Consider the following 17,948-nt stretch of genomic DNA (forward strand, 5'->3'; position numbering starts at 1 on the left):
ACTGAAGGATAGCTGAGCATGGTGCAATAGGTATAACCTCTTTCTCATGAATTTTAAGAAGCAAATGCAGAGAGATTCATGAGGGCTTAGGCTTTATTTAAATGGGAATTATGAGAGATGGGAGAGCCCTCGCTGAACTGAACTGACACTGTCGTTGTTTTCTAATGATCGCTGCTGCTAAGCTTTTCATACAAATAGTGTTGTGAAATAGTTTTGGTCCAAAAAGTTTGAAGAAGTTGCATGCTAATTTTTTAACATGTTGGTGTAGACGTTGCCAAGAACAATGATACTTTTTAACATACAGTATTGTTCTTACAGCATTAAAAGGAAACATTTATTTGATAGCAAACAGTGCTGCTGACCGGTTATCATAACCCAGAAATTGGATATTAAATTAATTCTACAGGAGTCCAATGATCATTGCTTTAAAGGGTGACGCTCACAGAAATAATCTGACTACAGAAAAGTTAGTCAGTGGCCAATAGTGAGTGTTGGCTAAGAGGATAGAGCTGAAGTTCTTAGTAATGATCATTGTTTGAAAGGAAGCACATTTTATTTCTCAAGGCTTAGGCTGAGTGTAAAAGGTAACTAACTATACAGTTAAAGTTGTATGTTATATTTGATAGTAGTTTAATAGGGCAGAGGACTTAAATAATGATTACGTTGTTTTTGTTAGGTTGTACAAGTTTTAAGTCAAGGACCAGAAATTGATAGGAGTCTTCTTATGAGATGAAAATGTGGTATAAAAAATCTCTAAATGGGAGCGATGTCGTGCGTAATATATGCATAGCTTTATGTTCCATAAAAACGCTTACTATACACATCAGTTTACTAGCAGAATAAATACAAAAGAAAAGTTTTAAAGACATTTTTAAGTATGTGATGCTACAGTAAGATCACTTCTTTAAACCTTGGACCTATCAGGCTCAGTGGCAGTATAATGTTGTGCTGTCAAATCTTAGTAAATGTTTCTTCAGTATTAGCAGAAGAAAACTAGAAGTCTGTCTCATTAAACATGTTTTGGTGCTTTAGCTTCACTGATGGATCCAAGAAAGCACAGGAAGAGAAGTCAAAATTCTCTTCTTAAAACCACAAAGCTTCTGCTTTACATAACTTCATCACAATTTCAAAATACTGCATAGTCTGGTTTGCAGAAGTGATTTTTAAGCCCAACTTCCTATAAATATGATAGAATATGATATGTATACATCCTATAATACATGTAAAGTAGATGTTCTCTGCTTCTTTGATGCTAATATTAGCTCAATGGCATTCTCAGAATCTTTTTCTGTGTGGTCAGGTATGTTTACATTTTTCTGTTGTCTGCAAAGCTTGTCTGAAGAAAGATGACAAAAAAGTAAATAATTTTAGACAATAATTTGATGCATAACAAATATTATATTATAATTACAGCGACTCTTCTCCGGGCCTGTGTTTGCTCTTTCTCTCCGTCACATGCATACATGCATCTACATAACAAACTGTGGCAGAATTCATACACAAGCACATTTAGATGCACATAAGCAGGGCAGCAATTTCTCATTCCGGCTTAACATATTGAACAAAGTGAGAGCAATGAAGCAAGGGAGCGGGCGAGACAAAATGTCTACAGTACAAGGAGCTTTGAATCCCTTCCAGCATTGTCCTGACTGACAGAAAGGATCCCTCTGTTCACCCGCCCCATGCATGCGCACACACACGCGCGCGCACACACACACACACACACACACACACACACACACACACACACACACACACACACACACACACACACACACACGCCCCCCCGTCTTTTGTGTGCTCTGCATGCATGTGCTTTAACTGTTACAGTACTGTACGCACATGTAGCCAGAAGCATGCAAATCAGGTTCACAGAGCGGGCACACACAGTCCTGCAGACACACAGGGATATGGTGCCTACTCGTGTGATCCTCGGAGACCATTATAGCCCTTTAAAATTCAGAATAGCAGGTGGTGCTCAGATGGACTTTTACCTTAGTGTCATCACATCACTAAGGTCTGAATTGTAGGCCAGAGGATTTTAGTTTGGTTTGGTTGCCACCTTTGAGCTTATTTTGATTAAACTGAACACATTTTATTGCATTTTTATTCAGATAATGATGATGCATGCGCTACACAGTCGAATATTATCATCGAGCGGCGTGTTTCAAAGCTGCAGGTGGTCTGTCCTGGTTTCTCTGCTCTGTGAGTCGGGATTCTGTTTTTTCTGTTCTATGGGGTTCTGTTTTTTTCAGTTCCCCCCATAGTTCTAGGCAAACTATGGGGGGAGGAGCCAACAGATTTCCATGTGACCAAGGCGTTGGAATGCACCAATCACAGGCCACTCATTACCCACTCAACAATGGTTGTACTATTTGAGCTCTTTCATGTCATTATCCCTCTGCAGCAAGTGGGCCTTGCATAACTTGGAAGCTTGTTTGGAATCATAACATGTTTGTGTAGGCGCGGGTGTGTGCATATGCAAGAGGGTCTTGGCAAATGGCTAAAATCTATAGCATGAGGCTTGGAGAATAACGAGGTGATAAGAGGGAAAGAGATAGTTGATGTCCCATAGATGTAGGAGAAACATGCAGCGGTAACAAAGGTTGTGAACATAGCTGTCCCAGCTAAAGCCTCCTCTGGATTAACACTTTAAAAGAACTTATAACAAAGTAAAGTCACCAACTGTCCCTATATTATGCGCAGAATAGATCAAATAGTGCCCCTCGGCAATTTAATCAGTGCACTGCTGTAATTGTCAAGAGGATTATTATGGTAACAGCCCTTTTCCAAATACAAAGTACTGATTGAGTGTTAGTGGTGCTGTCTTGCCTCACATTGTTTTTAGCTGGCTGTAGCTGGTGTGGAGAGTAGACATCACATTAGTGACAGCCATTTTATTACTATATCTTTCATATTCTTAATAAAATACAGATTTTTCTTTCAGCTGGTCAGTGAAAATATAATAATAGCTTTATAGGAAGGTTTATATGAGAATAACAAAAGATTTTTTTTGTTGTGTTTCCCTATGTAGGTCGTCTTGGTTTTCCCCACCCAGGAGGGGACAACCCTCTTCCCCTCAATGGTACGTATGGTAACCTAAACACTCAAGAGTCTGCTAAAATGATAAATTGGGCAATAACAAACTAATTAAAAAAATTAAATCATAAAATGCTGATATCTCTGATAAATTTATTTATTGCAAGCTGGCATTCATTTTATTTATTTTTTTTAAAAAGTGCCTTTATTGCTTAAAAACGCCCAATAAGTTAAAATGGACAAGTGGACAGTAGATCGACATGAAGAAGAGTCAGATGTTTCAGATGTTTTTTTAGAGACGTAACAAGGCTGGCTTCATCAGCCTGAGGAAATGGCAGTAATCTCTCATTCAGACATGGGATGCTTTTCCATTAACGTCCCTCATAGCTTCCCAGCCAGTGCCATGATGGAGGGAGAGAGTGATGGCATGCCTGTATTGTATCGACTCTAGCGAAGCGTAACCGCACTTGAAGGTTTAGTCATTTGCCGCTGTTGTTGCTAAGAGCGGTGTTTCTGTCTGTGTACTGTTCACTGCAGCAGCTGCTCCTGCCCCTTGCATGCAGGATCAGAAAGTAGGCGATCTCCCTGATAGACTGAGAGAAGCAGGAATACATATTTTATGATTGGAAACTGAGTTAGTTAGGCACAAGACACTTGTGCAGTTGTAATCTTGAGTGTGTAACCATTAGTGTGACTGGTTTCAGTTAAAAACTTGTTGGTAAGAGTGCCATTGTGACTTTTAGAGAAAGTAGCCACGATACTTATGCAGACACAAAGGTACGGTGTTTAGATGCCATCAGATTCTTGGAGAAGAGTGCACATCTTAAAGGAGGGAGGTAGGCTAAATATAGCAGGTGGAGATACAGATCTTTCTGTTCGTCTTACCTGAAGTTAAATACAAGCACATCCCCACATGCCTGCTTGAAACTAAACTAACAAGCATATTAGGGCTGCCACAAATGATTATTTTGATAGTCGACTAGTCACCGATTATTTTTGCGATTAGTCGACTAATCAGATCATGCGTCCATTGAGCGTAAAACCTACAGCTTATTGCACCAGCAGCATCTGTTCTTATATAACTATCATTAGCTTACAGCTTTAAGTGTTTTAGGTATGCGCTAACTAAAAATAAAGACAAGATGATTGTTTAATTTTTAATGAAATTTGCAGATTGTTTCGGTGAAGTTTAATAAACTCAGCCGTCTGCTCCTTGCTATCTAAAGTATAACAGGACACCGGAGTATATTCTCGAGCATCTCACACTTCTGATAGTCAGTTGTCTGCTTGACGTTTACTCAGCTGTGTAAAAACTATAACTTTAATCTCAGCCAAACTGATTTACTCAGGAACAAATAAAATACTGAAAAAAGCCAAACAATAACATTTTAAGTTATCTTAGTGACTTATATATCATGTTTAACCTGGGTAGCGAAAGACGGCGGTGGGTTTGAAAATGATGTGCCGGGAGTCCGGTGTTCTCACGGGCTCTAGTGAGCCTTGAACCCGGGCTAGGTATCGAGCTGGTGGGTAACAGACGTCTCCGAAAACGTCAGAAATGAACATATGTGGTGTCTTGATAAACTGAGCAGATATTTCAGGTTTACACAGTTACATTCTCGCCTGAAAATATGTTAAACGTTTATTTTGTGACCCAGAAAGAATAATAAGAGTAATATTAAAACTAACTAGCTGCCGCCATTGTTGGAAACTACGCAGGGCCGCGCTATGTATTCTGGGACACTGCTTCTTCTTCTTCAGGGTTTAACGGTTGGCATCCTTGTACATGCAGTGCTGCCATCTTCTGTTTCAGTCCGTTATTACACTCTTAAATCCTACTACTTATTCCTGCGTCTTTTGGGATATTACAAAGCTTCAAACGACGCGTCGACTATTAAATTGGTCGTCGACGATTTTGATAGTCGACGTAATCGTGACTAGTCGACTAATCGTGGCAGCCCTAAAGCATATATCTTTGTGCCCTTTCTCCTAGCTTGAAACTAATGTGGGGCCCTTCCCTTTCTACCTGTTACTGTTGAGATTGCTTAGTCCCCAAAGCCAAGAGGTAAAGAATGGATTGAAAAATGTGGACAAGTGGAGGGAGTGAAATGGTGTGTTTTTTCACCACTCTTTAATAAGTGGATAGAAAGCAGCAATGAAAGGGAAACTGCCTTTGGTTTGAATAATTTGCTAAATACCAGAAATAGTTTGATAGGTAGTTAAACTAAAGATGAACCTCTTTGCTGTTCTCATGCTTCTTAAGGAGGCTCTTTCATCTTATGTTTGTTTTGCTTTTAAATGCATTCCTTAATCCTGGCGCTTCTCAAAAATAAGATATGGAGCTCGAAATTAGAATTGGCTTTATACTTTATTTCTTTCCTCAGCGGGTAGGAAAAAAACCAAACCATTCATGTCCACATGATATGTGGAATTTAGTGGCTTCTACTTTGCCCTTGCACGCTACAGTTTCCTTTATTGTCCTTTTAGCTTTTTGCTTCTGGGCTTGGGGCTAGGATGTAAAACATGAAAGGCCAGCAGTTTCTTCAAAAGATTGCCGAGTCACATGGCAAGATCACATGATCAGGAGCTGTCATCAAGCCCCGAGACAGATGGTGCCAGCGGATAGGCAGCAGATAGAGGATGCACACTAGCCAAACCCTCCCTTCCATCCCCCTACCCCCACCTCATAAGAACACAAAGATTGCATTCCTATCTCCTGTTCTTTCACTCTTTCATTTTCTTTGACCATTTTTTCTTTTTCTCCTGTTCACGCACTTCTTATAGCTCTGTGTGCTTCCTTTTTTTTTTAGTCTGCTTTCTTGACTCTCTTGGGCTCTATTGCTAGCCTTTGTAGCCTCCCCCCCGGTTGATGTCCATCTGGGTTGGAAAATCCACTGAGGGAGGCCAGGATTGTTGCTCATGCGCTCTTCTCCATGTTGCTCTTTTACATGGGTTGAGGCCTGGTTCTCTCCAGTGTGCACATTTTAACATTTGTCACTTTAGCTCAAGGCCAGTATAGTCCCCCCCCCCCCCCCCCCCCCCCCCTCCCCCCCCGCAATGATGTCAGCATCTGTTAATGAGGCTAGATTGAAACTGCTGTTGTCAGGGGTAGTGCTGCTTGACCTTCAGTCATGCATTTGATATCTTGGAGACTTCAGATTTAGTCACTAAATTACTGGGGTCATGCTTATAGTAGAGGTCTCAATTTTATTTATTTTTTTAATAAATAAACATCTTTTACACTTATTGAGCCTAAGGCAATATTTATCTATTTGCAGCATTACATTCCTGGAAAACATTCTAGTGCAAACTAACATTTTCTTCAGCTCAATGAAGAAAAAAAGGTTGTAAATTGACTTTTATTATGAAAGAGTCACACAGGAAGTGCAGTGCATTTATCAGTGAACTTGTATCTTAATGCCATCATTCACTGTGATGTTTTTTTTTTAATTTTATTTTGGATAACAGATGGGTTTGAAATATTGCAGGGAGTAATGAAACAAGCAGGAGCAGCCACTGTGAACCATTAGACAAAGAGCTGCAGGCAAAAGGCTGTAATTTCCCAGCAAAGTAACCAACTCACTCTGCCATGCTGTTTGCAGGTTCATGCTGTGTGGAGCACACATGCAGGTCAAATATGACCTACAGTTTTAAAGCACATTTGCTGTTAGCTATAGGTCTTGCTAAATTAGACCTGAAATCCAGTTTAAGGTTCAGCCCTGGGATCAAGTCTTCGTCATCGTCTTTCCGTTTGCATAATTATGCAGACTTGGTTAATTTTGGTACTTTGCAGTCAAGCTAGGTGAACTGGATAATTCACACGGCTGTTTGGCTGGCATTGAACATATAATTATATCTGGCACTTAACTTCAAACAAAGCTGCAGTTGTTCCGAAACTGGTTTCTATTCATGCTTTTATTATTTTCTTTTTCCTCCTTCCTCCTCTTTCATTTTCTTCCCCTCTTTTAATTGAAGGCTTCATTTGATTTTTGATAGATGTTCCTGATGTGCTTCACTTTCAAGTTTCAATTTTTCTGCTATTTCTGTCAATATTCCTATTCAGAGCATCCTTACATGTAGCGTAACACTTCATGTTATCCTTCAGTTTCTTTGTTAAAGGTTATCCCAGGGCTTGTATTGAATTACAGAAATGTTTTGCTGTTGAACTGAGATGTCCTTTTTTAGCTCTGCGCCGTTAGATTGTCTCCTTTATCCCCTTCTCATAATGAGTCAGCATTTTATTTTGAAAGTGCTATATTAATAGCGAGGTGACCTTTACAGCGTGTCTATATAAAGTGTCCTTTATAAAAAATACAGCAAGTTTAAAATAATTGTCTGCAACCTTTCAAAATGCACAGTTCCACAATTAAAAAACACAAAACAAAAACCTGCTTGATAGTCGGTGTGCTGACAAAACCACAGGGTGTTTATGATTCATCGGTGATTAATAAAAGCAAGGGCCCGCAGGCTGAAAGTGGATCGTCTCTCCATTGTCGTGCACCACCTGGCACTTTTATTGGTATTATGTGTATTATGGGACTTTTATGAACATCCTCTTCTTTGATTTGTCCTTATTCCACATGCAGCCAGGAATTATAGCAGGAGACGAGGTAAAATGCAATCACAAATACATCATGTCTCGTTTTCAGCATATTTTCCCACCCTATAAGCCTCAGTGTTTAACTAATCTTGTAATGTTAAGCAGTGTTATGATTTTATTGACTGTGGTCTGCTTGTTTGTTGTTACATTAACGGGCACGTGCATTTAGTTTTGGAATGGCCCTGTGCTTTTTTTAAACTTGTTTTCTTTTTTTTTCTTTTTTTTTATACGTGCAGTGATGTGACGAGTTTGTCTGCATGATTGTCTTTAGTGTCGAGCCTTGTTAAGTTGTCAAGTGATCTTGTGCATTTTTTATCCTCAAGTTTTTGTTTCTCTCATTATGCTTCACTCTGCTCGCTTTTCTCCATCTTTGCTTGCATATTGCAAGATTAACTCAGACAATACAAGACGGTGTCACACTTAGCTACAAGTTAATGAGGCAGGGAGACGCGCAAAGTGTAATTCCTGATTTACACTCATTGCAAGAGGAGCCCGACACATGGCGAGGCACACACACTGTCAGTTAAGGCTAACGTCCTTGCATAAATCTTCATAAATCTTCATAAAGCAGCTCAGGGCAGGTTGTATAGGAGCAGGGATAGAGCAGGGAGCGCTTAACCTTTACCACACACAGTGCACTCTCAAAGTGTTTATACTTTCTCACTGATAGGACTAATGTGTGCGCGATAACCTTTATGTTCACAGGCAGCACAGTTCCATGTGTGATTCATGGAAGCTAATTAGGAATAAAGAACAACACATCAAGGACATTTAATTCGGTCAGACTGTGATGTGGTCCTTTCAGGCTCTAATATCTCCATTCTGCGTGCGCATGTTTAACTGATTCTCTCCCAATTTGAATCAAATAGTTATATTTTAGTAAGTAAGATAAAAAGGTTAATGGTTTGTTTACTGTTGTTAGATCAAGAAAATTAAAGTAGTAGGAATTGAGGTCAGATAGACAAAGGGATGAAATTAAAGTGCTCATTTACGGCCATCTTTATTGTAGTGCCATTACCATGATTTACTGTTTTCTTTAAAAAAACAAAACAAATGTCTAGTTTTCTCTTCAAAAGATAAATCTTTTCCACCTTCTTCTTCTTTCTCAGGCCACTCTTCTCTCTTCCCCATAGAGGATGGTTTCCCTGATGATGAACGTGGAGACCAGGGTCTCGCAGGCCTAGGTTCCCCACACTGCTTTCCGCACCAGAACGGAGAGCGCGTGGAACGCTACTCGCGCAAGGTCTTTGTTGGAGGACTGCCCCCAGATATAGATGAAGGTGCAGTAGTAACATAATTAATATCAAAAGGATTGAATTCCTGGGTTACTTTTAGCCTTTTATGTAATTAAACTTAGAACATGGGAACTTGAGGGAAAATGTAAAAGGTTAAAAATAAATAAATAAAGCAATCATGCCTGAAGCACACAGGGCTTCTTGCAGTACACCCCCCTGTAATTTACTGTGAAATCTGAGCAGGGCCTCTGCTCTAAATCTCCCCTGGTGTTTTCTTTGAAAAAGCTATGGGCTGACGATGAGGATGCGTTATTATTATTTTTTCATTTCAGATGAGATAACAGCCAGTTTCAGACGCTTTGGACACCTGTTTGTGGACTGGCCTCACAAAGCTGAGAGCAAATCCTATTTTCCTCCCAAAGGTATCTTAAATTCCTTAAATTCACAGCTTGTTCACACTATGCTGTTTTTTTTTTTTTGTTTTTTTTTTTTTGTTTGTTTGTTTTTTTGGCAACTGACTTCAGTATTCCTGGGTAAAGCAGTGAGTGATAATCTGCTACAATCGATATCTATACATCTGAGCAATCTGGTTTTGTCTTCAGGCTGTTATCTGAAGCATTTGTCAACTCTGCTCAGATTGTTTGTATGTTTGTAAAAGCTTATGCCTTCCTGCTGTGCAAGCAGAGTGTCGTGATCAGACATGCTTTTACAGTAATCAGCAAACTAAATTCCAGCACAATCCTCTGTCAGTACTCCGCGGCCCCAGCAGCGAGAATAACCCTCTTGTGCTCTGTGCAGGCTATGCCTTCCTGCTGTTCCAGGACGAGAGCTCAGTGCAGGCTTTGATCGATGCCTGCATCGAGGAGGATGGCAAGCTGTACCTCTGCGTGTCCAGCCCCACCATCAAAGACAAGCCGGTCAGTGGGAACACACACACACACACACACACACACACACACACACACACACACACACACACACACACACACACACACACACACACACACACACCAATTTGCTTAAATCTATTGGTGTTCCCACTGAGCTCAGTAAAACTTAGTAGACTAGAGCTAAAAAAAACCAAAACCCACTTGTTGGTTTTGTGTGTGACAGGTCCAGATCCGCCCATGGAACCTGAATGACAGCGACTTTGTGATGGATGGATCTCAACCTCTTGACCCAAGGAAAACCATCTTTGTGGGAGGAGTTCCTCGCCCGCTCCGTGCAGGTATCCTTCATTTTTATGCTGGTATTTTTCTGCCAGCTGAATTAACAACAAATGAGTGTTTGTAATAGAAACATCTGAGGAATATTCTGTGCATATGCTTTGTATCTCAAGTGTTTTTTGTCAAAAGCCTTTTAAAGGTTCTTATTTCCCTTCCCTTTGATTCAGTAGTCTAAATATTTTTATAGCATAAACGACCAAATGAGAACAATAAGTAGTAGTCTTCTCTTACTTCCTTTTTTTCCCCCAACTGTTGAAATATCAGCTGTAAGCAAAATGCTTCCTTCTGTGAGACACAACGTGATCAGCTTGTGCTTATAAAATTAGACCCGCTACAGGGTGAAGCTAAAGAGACACCGACCTACACTGGTTATTTCAGGAAGTAGTCTCTATGACACACTGCGCAGTGTTAAAAAAATATATGTATATTTTTTTCCGTTGATAACAATGTCACTTGTACTGTGTGTTCAAGTTTATGCCACCTTTGTGTAACTGTGTTTTAGAAAGGAGCAAAGACATTAGGCCCAGCAGTGCATTAAATATTTTATGACCGTGTGTAATAACTGGGTTTAGATTTGCATTTTAAGAAAATCCACATATTAAAAAGGACCGTTCAGACTTTTTAATGTCGTAATAAGTAAAGCTGAAATGTAAACTTGCAGCGATTTTGTTTCCACAAACTGCATGCTTGTTAAAAAAACCCAGAAAAACAGTCATAAGGATGGTCAGTAAATTCAGGCTTTCATATTTACCCCGTGAAACTCTGCAGGACTTTAATCCGTCCACGTTAATGGTTTAAACTCTCAGATGAACAGTTCTCATCAGCTCATGTGTTTGTGTTTTCTGGTTACACTGGCATGAGTTTATGTAAACCTCTGTATCCACACAGGTAATTGCTGGATTTCTGTGTCCTGTAATCTTTGTGTTGGTGTGCCGTCTCCGTCTGTGCATCAAACTTGTTTTTGTGAATGTTTTGTTGATCTACTTGTGTGCGTCTTCCTCACCCTCCCTCTTTGCAGTGGAGTTGGCCATGATAATGGACCGCCTGTACGGTGGAGTTTGCTACGCTGGCATCGACACAGACCCTGAGCTGAAGTACCCCAAGGGAGCGGGGCGGGTCGCCTTCTCTAATCAGCAGAGCTACATTGCTGCTATCAGTGCTCGCTTTGTACAGCTGCAGCATGGAGAAATCGATAAACGGGTGAGTGGAAAGAGGGGGGAAAAAAAAAAAGCTCAGTGTTTTTCTGTCTTCCCTCTCGGCCCCCTCCTTTCTTCAGCTTGCTTCCTGCTCTTACTCGTGGTGTTTCTTTCAGTTGCGCAAAGGTGATGCAAAGTTTTAACAGTTTTTCCTGGAGTAATATAGTCATACTATACTGCATTTTATGCAGAAGTCATCTAGCATATGAGCAGAAGAGTATAAATGACTGCTGTTAAATTTAGCTTCAGATTTTACATCCATTTTAACCTTTATCCAGGCAGAGTAGTTATAATAGGCGTGCTGTGTTTGTGATGTAACTGGAGCAGAGAGTGATTTGTGTAACAGAATAATGTAGGTTCACCAGAAATGATTGGATGTTTTTAGCTGAAATATATCTTGGTGTGGTTGAACTGGGCTTAAGATTTTCACGTCTTCGCAAGCTGTAAAACTGCTCTAATGACGACTTTTCTGTTGAAGCAATAATTGAGATTTTTACTTGTAGAACTGCCTGAAATTCAGACTTTGTAACTGAGTGGACTGTTTTTTTGGTCAGCAGTTAAAAGAGCTATTTTGACCAGTTTCAGTAGTAAGAGTACAAATTTGTTAACAACTGCTTTTTTTTTTTTTTTTTTACATTCATATGTGTCAGTGAACCAGCATGCATAATACCAAAAACCCTGAAAGTGAAGCATCTAAATGGAATTTGGCCTTCATTGAGTTCATTTATCAGTGCTATTCCTACTGTGACCTGAAAACTATTCTCTATAAAAAGGCTATGAACTCCAGAGCCTCACTCTTTCAGTATCAGGAACCCTACAGATGGTGCACAGCCTATTATTTATTACATTTTTTTATTAGCCTTAATTCATAAGAATACTGTCAGTAACCTAGCCAGCGCTGTCAGCAGCAGAAGAATTACAGTAATCTCTACAGGCATGCTAATGGCCTGTATATGACACAAATTCTATTGACAATAGGTGAGTTAAGATAACTTGAGACTCAGCAGATATATGTAAAGTATAGGTAACATTATAAGATAAGATACTGGAGTAATGGTATGCTCTTTTAAGATTTGTATAATTGTGATGTTGTGCAAATTTTGTGTAATGACTGCCTTGGTAACGTTCACCTCCCAATACTACAGTCATTCATCAGTGAGCAGGAAAGATAAAGAAGTAAGAGGTGTTCCAAAAGGTCATAAACAGGAAGTTTAAAATGCAGAAATTTTTTGGAATTTTAATAACGGTGAAGTCAGCAGTGCGATATTAACAACTTTAAACATTCTTTTGAATACTGATCAGGAATAGGAGATTATTCAGCTTTTTATTCATTCTGCTTTTTATAAACAAAAACAAGTGCAACACATTTATGCAACAAAACAAATGTCAAGTGCTCAGATCATTTTCCAACATGTTTATAAATTCACCAGACAACAGGACATCAACAATTTTCTTTTTTTTCTTTCCATCTCACTTCACAATTTTCCTCATAACTGCTTACATCCTTTGCTCATACTGAGGCTGTTAGCTTGGATAGCTTTAGCATTTACCACTTTGGCTTTGTTAGCTTCTTTCATCTGGGTGCGGATGATTTAAGCCTCTGATTAATTTTGTTGTTAAAAATGTTTGTGTGGTCATTCCCATTCTCATGGGTTACTTTGGCTAAATTTGTGTATTTACTCACAGTGAAGAGCTTTCATGCTAACGACATGTTTGCATGTGACACTGAGTAAACCTGCAACTATTTGCATGTGCCACTGTGTGCATGTTGCACATGCATGGACTGGGCCTGCTCGTTGCTAGTCAGGGCCACAAACAGTAAAAATGGTCCAGTTCCTGTCACTAGATGGTCAATCAGTGCATCTTTAGTTTAATTTGTGTATGTTGAAGCATAGACTGAATAAAGAAAGCACACTGTGTGGGGTGCTAAGTTAACAGCAAATCCTGGCTAGCTTGGTTAGGAGGAAAGCTCATACAAACACCTGCTTCCTTATTCACAAGGGATCGCGATGCCCTTCCTGAGACAAGCCCACAGGGATTTGTGTCTACTCCCAGTCTCGAACTCTGGATTTCTTTTTTTGTCTGTCAGGCCACCACAGTATGGAGCCACTCACACACACACACACATCTGCTAATCACTGGTAAATAACGGATTGAGAAGATACTACAGTCTTCCAAAAGTGAAGCTTCGGCTATTCCACTCAGCAAGTCATATTATTTGTCAGCTAAATCAAGATAATGTTTTTCCAATAAAAATGGTAGAAAAGGCAAACAGCCCAATCGTAGCAGATTGTTAATCAGCTGTAATGAAATTAAACTGTGCATTGTGGCCAAAATTGAGATCTGTGGCGTCTGCAGTGAATGAAAGTTCAATTTTGAGCCCAGGCTGATTCTGTGACACTTGAGATTGCTCGTCATAAAAACAAATGTGGTTAAGAAATGCTGAACAAGTGCAAAAAAGAGACCTTTTTTTTCCTTTGTGGAAATATTTTTAATGACCAATTGCTGAAAAGAATTACAGCAGTAGGGCACCCGTGATTTTTTTATTAACATTAACTTAAAACAACGTGATGCAACAGTAGGAAAGGGAAAAGTAAACGGTGAGACTCGTATCAGAAAGATGGAATTACAAAGTAACAGTAAGCTGGGTTATAGACACACTCTCCCCTGTGCATCACTCATGTGTGTGGAATAGCAGACCCCTCAAATAACAATGAAGGCTGTTACATAGAGGTGTAAATGCAGTGAATTATTGATTGGATTAATTCACGGTATTAAAAACAATATTTTCTTTCCTGCTTACTGTAATGATTCCAACTCTAAATAATAAAAGCAGCACCTGTTGTGGCTCACGTTGCACCCTGCTCATAGTATGTATGGATTTATTTATTTATTTCTACCTCTTTTGCAGGTGGAAGTGAAGCCATATGTGCTGGATGACCAGCTGTGCGATGAGTGCCAGGGAACTCGCTGCGGTGGGAAGTTTGCGCCGTTCTTCTGCGCCAACGTCACCTGCCTACAATATTACTGCGAGTACTGCTGGGCGGCCATCCATTCGCGCGCCGGCCGCGAGTTTCACAAACCCCTGGTGAAAGAGGGAGGCGACCGACCCCGTCACATCTCCTTCCGCTGGAACTGAGCGGAAATTAGAGAGGGAGAGGCAACAGAGGAGCAGGAGGGCAGGTAGTGCAGGAGTCGCAAAATCATTGTACAAATAAATGCACTTTTCTGTTGCTGGTTCCTTTTTGCTCCACTTTCACCCGACATTTTTTGCAATTTTTTTTTTTGTTAAATTAATATTTAAAGACGGAAAAGAAAGATTGGATTTATATCCAGATATGTCAAGGAAGCAAAAAAAAAGATGTGTAATATGATTTTATTTATGTTTGATTTTTAAAATATTTTTATTAGTTCTAAAAAAAAAAAACATATATAGAAAAGTTTGAGGTGTGATATGGTACTCTGCTATTTTAATTGGGATATTTTTCTAAACAGTGTATTTAATTTAAATTTTGATACAAGAGGCCCCGAAACAAATACTTGTCATTTGACATTCAGCTGACTTGTTTTGTAGCAGAGCTCTTACATTTTATTTTGTATTGAGTCTCCAGAGCAAATGCTGTTTGAACAGAATATGATTGGCTATTTATTTCTGAGAGGTAGGATTGAAGTGCCCCTATTTTGCATATTTGCATATGTTTAAAGTCTCACTGTTTCATGTGAGGGAGGCGGGTGTTCACTCAAATAGATTTTGTGAAGTCCAAAAACAAGATTTGGGTCATACTGTTCACTGCTGCAGTGCCTGTCTTTAACCCTCTGTGTGAAACTCTCCGTTTTGCCTCCTGTCTCTTTAAGGGCCCCCCCTAGTGACATAGATAAGTCCCAAAACAAAAGCCTTTGACAGTTTCAAACAGTACAGCAGTATTTTTTTGGGAGAGAATAGCAACATCTAGCATGGCCTTTGTCACTTTGATATATATATATATATATATATATATATATATATATATATATATATATATATATATATATATACACACACACACACACACACACACACCACACTAAAGGATATGGAAGAACCCAAAAGGCATAATAGGGGCACTTTAAGTTTGCTATTGATAGCTGAGGCTCCAGAGCAAATGTGAATTAAAAAGGGTGTTGCTAAAGAAGAGTGCACTTATTTCCAGTTTAAGTACTGAAGATACACAGTACGTAAGACCCTTAGTAGTTACCAAAGCTGAATCTTAATTAACTCTGACGAGCAGAAAGAGCCCACTGCAGAACGGAATGGATTCGTTTTCCCCTCCCAGATCAAAAACGTTCGAACCTCTCGTTATGATTTCCAGGACCATACAAACATTTTGATGTTACTTGAAAATCTAAACAAAATTTTAGCAACACTGATTAGGGTTTCGATCTCCATTTTGACATGCAAAAACTAATACCTCAAACTCCGCTGCTAATGTGCCGAATACAGAGAGAGAGAGAGAGAAAAAAGAAACCAAGAAAGAAAACATCATCGCTCTCTGGTGTTCTCCTTTCCTCAGAATTATAATCAGAGGGAAGTGATACAACAGGCAGAGAGTGATGTAACTGGCACAGTTTTCTACTCAACTTGCTTCATCACCTCCTTATTTTTGTAATCAAACCCAGGGTTGTGCTAGTGACAGAGCATCGTAAAGTATACAGTGTATTATTGGAATGTATGATAAAGGGAGGCTACAGGAGAGACAGGCTTAGTGGTGAAGAGAGAAATTCAGCCCCAGATCCCCTCCTCGTGTCGGCCTGCGGCCTCTGCTGCTAAGCTTACAGCTAACAAACAGAAGGCCTCATTCGTGGATCACAACCTGCTCGAGGCTTGAATCCACGTCCTTCAGGACCGAGGTTAAGGCAACGTGTCACTGAAGGACGGTATTGCAGTTTTTAATGGGGCTACCACCAAACAGGAAATACCTGTCTGTGTTAGTTTTGTTTTAATGCATTTGTGCAATTCTCCCAAGTCTTTAATGGAAAAAAAAAAGTTTTACTTTGCATCCAAGAGTTAGTTACATTTAATGAAAGAAGCAATTAAAAGTTTATCTGACTTTGGAATCGTCATCACATGTAGGGATCTGCCCTTGAAGCCGGGTCCCTGCCAAGCTAATCCAACTCAGCATCCAGTGTTTTTGAAGCATAAATGAAGATAGTCTCTGAAGTGTGCTCTACTACTGCACACTTGTGACCCACATGCAGTTTGCTCTCCATAACGAGATTGCAGGTCCAGTCGACTGTAGCCAGCGGCTTTTGGGAACCAAAGATGGCTGTGCAGTAGTGGGTCATACTGTAGCTTATTACTTGTGTGGAAGTTTTGGTTTTTCTTTTTCATTTTCTTCAAGGACGTTTTGCATATATATATATTTTTTGTTTTCCTAAATCTGTGATTTCTACCCAGTTTTGCTTAACTGTCAAGCCCTGATAGACTCCAGCGAACCAAAGATTGGCCTTGAACATCGTCTTTACAGAATGCATTATGCATATGAACGATAGTGCCGTGAAAACCATCAGAACATCAGTATGGGGGGGGGGGGACAAAACAGGGCTTGCGAGACATACAAACAAGGCCTCACACTCCCTCCGTAGCTCAAAATGGAGGCGTGTGCTGTCAGTTAGGCGCTAGTTATTTTTTATCTGAAATGGATCTGTGCGTTTGGGAAAAGTAACACAAAAAGTACACCTTCCCACGGCGAAAGTAAAACTAATCCTTACCTTTGTTTGAGTCACTCAGTGGTAACCTTATTAGCCGAGCATTTAAATGTCAGGGAGTTAGTACAGAAACTTGATTATTACACACACACTAGTGAGAATCCTCATATCGGCGCGGTGTTGTCGGCACCAGTTTTGCACCCTGGACATTAGTTTTGTGGGTGTGGTGGGTGAGCATTTTAGAAGTTAAAACACTTTGTGAAGAATTTGCTGTTAAATGAGATGAAAAAAAAAAGATTATTTTATACATGGCCTGCTGATTTTTGGTACAGTGTTTTCTAGCTAAATTATTTTGTCATGCACATATAAACATTTATTATGCACTACTTTTCTAAATATTTTTTGTTTCTTTTTCCAACAGTCATTTTAGGCACATTTTTCACAAATGGGGAAACTCCTTTTTGCAATACCTCAATTTTTCACATTGTGAAAGGTAGCTTTTGTACTTTTGTTACTGAAAGATCTGCATATATGGAAATGTTCATTTTAGGAAAAACAAAAAAAGTTGAGTGATTTCAATATATATTATTTTCAATTATGCTTTTTATACATTTCAGTGCTGAGGAATCTTTACAACTAAGTGCGCACTTGTGTTGATGCGACTTCAGATGTGCAGAGGAGAGACCAAAGAGTATCGCTCTCTTGGTCTTAGCTTTTCTTACACTAGATGTTTTCCAGTCGATCTGGTCAATAAGAGCATGGCGAGAAAAAGAAAGAAAGAAATATAATTTGGGATTGATGTTAATGTGTCTAAAAATGGCTATACTAGTTGGAAATGGTAACTTCTGTCTTGGTTTCCTCTCCATAGATGGAGCATAACTTATTATATAAGGAGAATGCAAAATTTGGTTCACGCTTAACGCTGAATCTCGTATCACAAGAATGGATGTTTGGTGTTTAGATATTT

At 39.5% G+C, this 17,948-nt stretch overlaps 1 protein-coding gene across 2 annotated transcripts in view; it reads left to right on the forward strand.

Annotated features, from left to right (window-relative positions):
• Positions 1 to 16,864, forward strand: part of cpeb4b (cytoplasmic polyadenylation element binding protein 4b) — a 33,015-nt gene extending 16,151 nt beyond the window's left edge. Inside the window, exons 4-11 of one of the 2 annotated variants that reach the window (XM_084940620.1) lie at positions 3,035 to 3,085; positions 7,626 to 7,649; positions 8,749 to 8,919; positions 9,207 to 9,296; positions 9,673 to 9,791; positions 9,988 to 10,102; positions 11,119 to 11,300; positions 14,208 to 16,864. In XM_084940620.1, the coding sequence (XP_084796746.1) occupies positions 3,035 to 3,085; positions 7,626 to 7,649; positions 8,749 to 8,919; positions 9,207 to 9,296; positions 9,673 to 9,791; positions 9,988 to 10,102; positions 11,119 to 11,300; positions 14,208 to 14,435 (980 nt within the window). In that variant the 3' untranslated portion in view covers positions 14,436 to 16,864. The remainder of the gene's footprint in view (positions 1 to 3,034; positions 3,086 to 7,625; positions 7,650 to 8,748; positions 8,920 to 9,206; positions 9,297 to 9,672; positions 9,792 to 9,987; positions 10,103 to 11,118; positions 11,301 to 14,207) is intronic. The other variant, XM_084940621.1, reaches the window with a different exon arrangement.
• Positions 16,865 to 17,948: the final 1,084 nt, after the last annotated feature.

This window comes from Perissodus microlepis, chromosome 10, assembly GCF_051167445.1.
Source record: "Perissodus microlepis isolate ML-2025 ecotype Zambia chromosome 10, ASM5116744v1, whole genome shotgun sequence".
Lineage (NCBI taxonomy): Eukaryota > Metazoa > Chordata > Actinopteri > Cichliformes > Cichlidae > Perissodus > Perissodus microlepis.